Consider the following 8,126-nt stretch of genomic DNA (forward strand, 5'->3'; position numbering starts at 1 on the left):
TTACCGCTAAATGAAGTGGAATTAAGTGCCGTCGCTTTTTTTGTTTTTTGCCTTTTTTCTTTTTCCTGGAAAGTGTTCTGAAATCTTTGTACACCTCCATACCTCAGTCAGCAGACTAGCTGGCTATTTATTTTTCCTGGATATCTTGGGCCCTCACTGTGCACAGCATGTGTTTATGGAATACCTCTTCCCCAGCTGAGGGGGTTTATACCCATTGGGATTTCCATTGTCCCTGCCCCTTCCCCTCTGCAGTCTGGACACCAGGCCCCCAGGCCCTGCTGGTTCTTGGAGCCTCTCCTCTGCAAAGGGGCCGGCAGAGGGACAGGGTTGGTGAGGGGGCTGTGCTCTCAGGACCCGACCCAGTGGTGGTTTCTTCTACAGAGTGTGTAAAGGGAACAGTGGGCACACTCCTTCTGGAAAACCCCCCCGGGCAGAACGGACTCACCCACCAGGGCCTTCTGTATGAGGCAGCCAAGGTGTTTGGTCTTCGCAGCAGGAAGCTCAAGCTGTTTCTGAATGAGACTCAGACACACGGTAAGATGACAGCACGTGCTACAGCTGCACTTCCTTGCTGGTTGTGTTTTTGCTCTTTTCTAGAAATTTGCCATATTAGATTGTTAAAATAATAATTAAAAGAATGATTGCTTTTTGCACTGAAAATAATGCTAGAATATATTGGTAAGTTATTAAAAACACATGCTTCAAAAAAAAAAAAAAGCTTCTAGATAAATTAGCATCTATTTGCCAATTCTAAGATCACTCTCTTCCCCAAGGATCGGAACAGTGTTCCGATCCTTGGGGAAGCTTGTAATGGTGTGGTGCCCCCTCCGCTAGCGTGGACAGAGCATACTTGCAGGCGCTTTCTCAGCGAGCCCCGAAGATTGGAGAGCCCAGGCCTGTCACTCGGGAAGGAGATGGCAGTGGCCCCAGCAAGGCCGGTGGCACCTTGCCCCAAATCCACTCTGGTCTCAGGGTCCCATCACTGGCCCCATTCTCTTCTTTATCCTTGTCACCTGTCACCTGTCTGCTGCTGGAGCCCTTTCCCCAAAAGGCTTCTGTTTGTGTGGTCATCACTCCAGTTACTGTAACTCAGACCGTTTATTCATTTAGCCTTGCAGCCTGGGTCAGCTGGACGCTCTGGCGGGCTCTCTGTGCTGGGGGACAAGTGCCCAGAGTTGTCTTGTCCTTGGTTCTCTGCAGTTTGATTGTGCTCCTCCCAGGTGTACGTGTTTTGGTGAAAGGGCTTCTTCAGTCTTTCTCAGAGCACCCACCTCCGTGCCCATGCCACTGGTCCGTCCCCAGTGCTTCTCCATCACCTGCTACAGCCTTGGCATATGAACTCTAGTACTAGATTAATCCCCACCGCTGTGCTGCATCTGTGTCTGGTCTGAGGATCTCTGTGTCTCTCCTACAGTGCTGCTGTTGCCTTTCAGAATGCCTTGTAGCTTTTTGTTGACAGCCTGATATGAGGACTGGGACACGTGACCTGAGGGGAAAAGTTGGGGTGAGGCTGGCTGGTCGTCTGGCATCAGAAGTGTCCGTACTTCTGTCTCATCCGGCTCTAACCCCATTGTCCTGCAGAAGCCCACAGGGGATGGGACTCGTTCTATAGTTCTGTGATTAGTGCTCAGTCTCTGGGGACCCTGTGTCCCTGGGCCATGACCCCAGCTTCTCTGTTTCTTCCTCCAGTAGGAGAGGGCCTGGCAGGGCTGGACCAGGTTATGTCCCTTCCTCCAGGCCAGTTAGGCCCTGTTTTTTGGGGGGTTTGTTTGTTTCTTTGTTTGTTTGTTTGTTTGTTTTTAAAGTATTTACTAATCAGGAAGGACTTGTGCCATTTTGCTGGGATTCTTGTTCTAGAAGTCTTATATTTGTTTTCTCCCTCATGTCCTCCAAAATTGCCTCCTTGGGGGTCCAGTTGATTTTTTCTTTTTTTTTTAAGCACACTGTCTTCAGTTCACTCCACACTTCCTTTTGTGTATTTCTCTTTTGCTATTTTTTTTTAAGATTTTTATTTATTTATTTATTTGACAGATCACAAGTAGGCAGAGAGGCAGGCAGAGAGAGAGGAGGAAGCAGGCTCCCCGCTGAGCAGAGAACCCGACGTGGGGCTCGATCCCAGGACCCTGAGATCATGACCTGAGCCAAAGGCAGAGGCTTTAATCCAGTGAGCCACCCAGGCGCCCCTCTTGCTATTTTCTTAGTGTTTACTGTGGGGATTACAGTTAACGTTCTAGATTAACAGCAGTCTGGTTTGAATCAATACCAATCTGACTTGAGTTACGAAAACCCTGCCCGTTTGTATTCTTGTCAGAAACTGCTTTGTATGCCCCCAAAACATAAATTTTTAACTGTGTCTTATGTATTTGTCTTTTAAATCATTTAGAAAACAGAAAGCAGAGTTATAAAGCAGACATGGGGCAGCACGTGGCAGTTACCATCGGTGTCCTTGCGTCCCAGCCTGAGGCCCTCCAGTGGTGCCGGGTGCCCTGTGCTTTTGTTCATTTGCAGTGTCTTCACTGCTCCTCAGCTCGGCCTTCACTCCCTCATCAGCCGGATTTGGCCACAAAAGTTCTTATTTTTTTCAGAGTTGAAAGCCTGGGGTCTTCCCAGGACTGTTCTGCGTGTGCACTCTGCCCTGGACACACACGCGGCTTTCTGAACCATGCCGTCTTCGACTTTGCCCCCAGACTGTAGGCCCTCTGTTACATGCTGTCACATGCTGCATCCGCAGCCTTGCGCCCCCGGCAGCTGTGGGCTTTTGTTTGCCTGACTCTGTTTCCCAGCGATGCCTGCACTTTTCCTACCTGGGCAGGTTCCAGGTTAGGTGAATGGAGATAAGCGCCCTTTGTGAGCCCCCTTGAGGGGGCCCCAGTCGCGTTAGGACACACACGGTGCCTTTGCTCCGTCCTCCTGGGACCATGGGGTCCTCAGGCTGGGAGGGTCGGGCAGCCAAGCACAAGTGGGACAACCACAGATCTTTCTACCCCCTACAAGTTGCCTTCTCGAATGTGGCATTTGTGTGGTTACTGTGAACCTTTGATTGTTTCTAGAATCCTGACGACAGTAGTTAGTGGAGTTTCTGTTGAAGCTGCATGTAAAGGAGCATTTCATTGTTTGGGGACACTGTCAGCCCAGGCCCACTTCACCTCAGTTACTTGGGGCCACAGGGAGTGTTTGGACAGCACGAGGGCCAGAGCCTCATAAGGCTGTGTCCAGTCTGTCCTTGGCCCACAGCAAGGCTGAGTGAGACCAGTTCTCCAGGCTGGCCTGACAGATGGGTGTAAGCCGGGGCCGTGAGACATACAAGTGTCTTCTCAGTTCTGGGGGCCAGAGGCCAGGTGTCAGCAAGGCCACGTTCTCTTTGGAGGCTCCAGGGCAAAATCTGGCCTTTGCCTCTTACCACTTCTGGTGGTTCCAGGCGTCCTGGACTTGTGACTCTATCACCCCAGCCTTGGCCTCTGCGGTCATGGCCAGTTTCTGGGAAGTAGAACAGGGCATGTCTTCTGGAAGGCCATGATTTAAACCCACTGCATTCTCTTGACCGTCTTCTCAGTGGTGAGGGATTTGTTTGAAATGCACTCTGGCTGTGGGTTCCTTATTCAGGGCCCCAGCATTTGTGGGGAGGACGGTTCACTGGATTTCCCAGTCTGTAGACCCCAGGTTTTTTCTTATCTCACTTTGATAACCTTTAGTGCCAAAGCTTTAAGCTTTTAGTGGCTTAAAGCTTTGGCACTAAAGGTTAGTGCCAGAAAACCAAAATGTTCAGGTATCTCTTGGGATTCATGATTTTTGGCTTAGAGGTTTCCCTCACTTTCTTCTCTTGTGTAGTTCCTTTTTTTTTTTTTTTAATGTTTTCTATTACACTTTAAAATTTTCTGCCCTGTTATTTAAGACTCAAGCCTCCGTTGCACCTGGGTTCCTCTCTGTAACCAAACATACCTCTGTGCCTCCACGTGGCTTTCAGGGGCTCCCTGTGTCCACGCCCTTGCTGGCTTAGGGCTCTATCCTCTGTTGAAGCGGCCTGTCTGCAGCCTGTCCACCCCCAGATTGTCTCCTGTGCGTTCCTCCCTTGACGGTGTCCCCACTCAGAGTCCCCACGGCTTCCTTATTCCCCACATGCGCTGGTCCCCAGGGGCAGCTGAGCCGTGGACGTGAAGAGGCACCGTCGTCTATGGTTCTGTGCGTGTGCTGGCACCTGGCTGACACTGACCAGGGCAGAACCACGTTTGTGAGATTCTGCCCGTGACTCACAAAGCAGGCCTTGCTCCGAGTGTGACCTCACTGTGCCCTGAGACCTCAAAGCCTCAGTGATCGGATCCCCGAGAAGCCTGGGGCTCTTTCTAACCCATTGTCTCTGCCCTCTTCCTCTCAAAGTTGTCTTTTGTAAAACGGTACTAATTCGGTAAATTAGAAGGATCCCGCTTGTTCACAAGCTGCTCAGTATTATCTCCAGGCCTGTAGTACCTGCATGGAGGCAGCTTCAGGAGTGACGTCCAGCTTTCCTGCTGGGACGAGAGCCGATGGAAGGTCCTTCCCTTTGTTTTTGTTGTTTTGTTTTATTTTGTTTTGTTTTTTATTATGTTCAGTTAGCCAGCATATAGTACATCATAGGTTTGTGTTGTAGTATTTAACGATTCCTTAGTTGTGTATAACACCCAGTTCTCATGTTGGGATGAGCACTGGTCCTTCCCTTTGAATTCAGATCTGCTAGAAGAAAAACCGAGGGGGCAAAGAGCATTTTAAGGTTTTCTTCTCTCTCTCTCTCTCTCTCTCTCTCTCTCTCTCTCTCTCTCTCTCTTTCTCTCTTCTTGGGATTTTATCTATTTAGTGTGTTTTGAAGATTTTTTTTTTTTTAATTTGAGAGAGAGGGATAGCGTGAGCATGAGGGTCAGAGGGAGTGGGAGAAGTAGGCTCCCCGGTGAGCAGGGAGCCTGACTGGGGTCTCTGTCCCAGGACCCTGGGATCACAACCTGAACCGAAGGCAGACAGTTTACCAACTGAGCCACCCAGGCGTCTGTCTGTTCAGTATATTTTAATCAGTTACGTTTGGTTTATACTTTTAGATGCTCAGAGTTCTTGTCATTGTATCAGCTCCCATATTCTGTGACACGAGCCTTCAGTCTTTGGTAACTCTGTGCTCTGGCCTCATAAGATGTTATAGGCTTATCATGTCCTTACATTCCCCCACACCCTACACGGTGATTCCTCCTGCTGTAGGGAGTTAACATTTGGAGACCTCGAAGGTTCTCTGTGGGCCTAGGAAACACCTGTATGGGGCAGGGTGTGTGGACATCTGGGTCAGCACACAGGGCTAGTTAGTTTGGAGGGCTTGTTAGTTTGGAGGGCTTTCCTCCAGAAGTTCTGCCCAACACTTCACCCAAACTGTAGGGAGTTAGGTGCCTTTGACAAACTCAGAGAAGAGGCCACACAAGACCACTGTCACTTCTGCCAACTGTAAGTTCACCCTCAGGTTTGATAATTTACCAGCAGGATTTATGGAACTTGCTGGAAACTATTGAACTTGGGTTTTTAATAGGGAAAGGTACAGAGGGCCAAATCTGGGGTCCAGACATGGGGCTTTCAGGGGCCCTTTCCCAAGGAGTGATGGGCAGTGTTCCCTCCTCCCGGCCCCTCACTGTGACAGTGGTGCACACAGTGTATTACCAAACGGGAAGGCTGCCCAAGCCTGGAGGGGGTCCAGAGTCTGCAGCGAGGCTTCATTACATGGGCACAGTTCGTTCATTGCCCACGCAGCTGCACTGTGTTGGGGGATAGCACGTGACTGAAAGCTTCCACCCTAAATCCTGTGGTGGTCTTTCTGGTGTGGCTGGCTCCACGCAGAGTCCCCTCATTAGCAGAAGCTAGGAGGAGTATTCAGGGCCCACCATAAACAAAACACTCCCATCACTCAGGAAGTCCCAAGAGTCTAGAGGGTCCCCCAGGAGCTGGGACAAAGACCAGACCCCTTAGGGTGAGGCCAGATCCTATACAGAAGCAGTCAACACCCCCCCCCCCAAAAAAAAGCAGTCAACAATTTTTAAATATTCATACAGAATAGGTAGAACATTTACTTTTTTTTAATCTTCTTTCCATCCTAGAAATTACAGAAGAAATCCCCATGAAGACTTTGAACATGAAGACTGTGTATGTTTCTGTATTACCCATGACAGCAGAATTCTAACATCATATTCCACGTGACGGAGTCCTTCCCACGCCACATGCCTGTCCCCTGCACACACGGAAGATGTTTCCTTCAGGGGCACATATGTTTTGCTGCTCTGGGTTCACAGTTGGAATGGGGGTGATTCCTCAGGTGACTTGGCGCCTCACAATAATACTTACACGTAACCCGCAGCTCCCGCGCAGCCACGGGGAGGGCAGGCTGCACCTCTGCTCACTTCTGCACTTGCACAACATGGAAGTGATTTCAGTGGCAGATTTATATATCATTCTGTGGCCTTTTCAGACTTGCTTGAGATGTCTTGAAGGTATGTGTTAAATATTTCTGCTACCTGGATTTTCCTGGGTAATTTGATGGAATATTTGAAGTTTAAGTAAATTAGAACAATAAATAAATTTTCCCTCAGATAATAAATGTATTAGAAGTAATTTATTCTCCCATAGTCGAATGAAACCTGAAATGTGTAATCTCTAAAGAACACAAAACTTCATAGTGACCTCGTTATTAAGACATAGCTAACCATCTAATTTCACTTCTTCCCAAAATCCTGTGTCAAAGAGGCAGATGCCAGGACAAAATCAGCTGCAGAAGTTTTTTGGGGGAAACAAATGATGGATAAAGGGAGGGGGCAGGCTCCTGCGGACAGAGAAGAGGAAGAAGGGAGGGTTGATTAGAAAAAGCCCAGCCTGCAGGGCAACCTGGGGACGTCTGGGTCAGGCCTGGCTTCCCCATGGAAAGAGTCCAGAGGTGGGCAGACAAGACCAACTTCGCCCGCCCACCTTAGTCGGTCCGTGGCCGGGCACTGCCAGGGGGCAGCGGCGCAGATGCCTCAGAGGATCTGAAGAAGTGCCCTGGCTGGAGGCCATCCACCAGCTGTGCTCCTGTGTCAGGGTCTCCTGGAGGGGAACGGCATGGTGTGTCTCTGGCTGCTACAATTAATGCATTTCAACTCCACAAAGTTAGAGGGGAGAAAAAAAGAACAAGTGTGAGTCAGGATCATTGGAATGCCTGTGCACTACTGTTGAGAATGTGAGATGTGGCCACTATGGAAAACTGGATGGACATTCCTCAAAAATGGAAAAATGTTCTGGGAACCTGGATGTGTGCCCCAAAGAACTGAAGCCCAGGTCTCGAAGAGATTCAGCGCCCCAGCTAAACTGCGGTGCTACTCCGTATCCAGCATATACGCACAGTGGACCAGCATTCAGTGTCTATGGAGAAGGATGCGCCTTGGGGCCATTGTGCCGAATGAAGCAAGCACGGAGACGAGTGTTCCGAGATCCCACGTCTGTGAGGTCCCTGGAGGGATCCAGCAACCAAAGCTGCCCCAGGGAGGGGAAGGGGGACTTGTTCAATGGGAACGGCTTCAGTTTTACAAGGTGGAGTTCTAGAGGTCTTTCTGCCACTGTGAATATAGTTAACACTACCGCATGGTTCCCATGAAAGTGGTGAAGTTGGTAAATGTTAGGTATCTGTTACCACAATTTTGAGGTATTTTTAATGTCAAAGGGACAGAAGCCGCCCTGAAAGAGCTCCCACTGGCCAAAGCTGGAGCAATTTGAGCAAGAAAATAATTTAGTATTGGATTAAAATCCAAAAAAATGTTCATGAGTCCATACTGATATCAGTGACTGAGAGAGAAGTGATAAACAACTTTGTAGCTACTCCCCCTCAGGAGCTGCACCCTATGTCCCCGTGGTTAGAAGTGGGCAGCGCTTGGTGACCTACTTCCTGCGGAACAGAAGTCAGCATCAGCCACGGAAGCGTACGCTTTCCATATGATGAGAGTAGCTCTGTGTCCCCCCGTCTAACCATGAGGAAAACCTCAGACAAGTGCACACTGAGAGACATTCCACACAGTTCCTGACTCCAGACTGTCAAGGTCATCACAAGCAAGCCATGCCTGCGAAACTATCCCAGACCAGAGACATAGAGCTGCAACGTG

At 49.4% G+C, this 8,126-nt stretch overlaps 1 protein-coding gene across 2 annotated transcripts in view; it reads left to right on the forward strand.

Moving 5' to 3' along the window:
• LOC111153532 (isoleucyl-tRNA synthetase) overlaps positions 1-7,763 on the forward strand; it is a 69,448-nt gene extending 61,685 nt beyond the window's left edge. Inside the window, exons 33-34 of one of the 2 annotated variants that reach the window (XM_022512583.1) lie at positions 382-534; positions 6,099-6,591. In XM_022512583.1, coding sequence (XP_022368291.1) covers positions 382-534; positions 6,099-6,181 — 236 coding nt within the window. In that variant the 3' untranslated portion in view covers positions 6,182-6,591. Of the gene's footprint in view, positions 1-381; positions 535-6,098 lie in introns of both variants that reach the window. The other variant, XM_022512582.1, reaches the window with a different exon arrangement.
• Positions 7,764-8,126: the final 363 nt, after the last annotated feature.

This window comes from Enhydra lutris, unplaced genomic scaffold (assembly GCF_002288905.1).
Source record: "Enhydra lutris kenyoni isolate GAN:26980312 unplaced genomic scaffold, ASM228890v2 scaffoldscaffold33, whole genome shotgun sequence".
Taxonomy (NCBI): domain Eukaryota; kingdom Metazoa; phylum Chordata; class Mammalia; order Carnivora; family Mustelidae; genus Enhydra; species Enhydra lutris.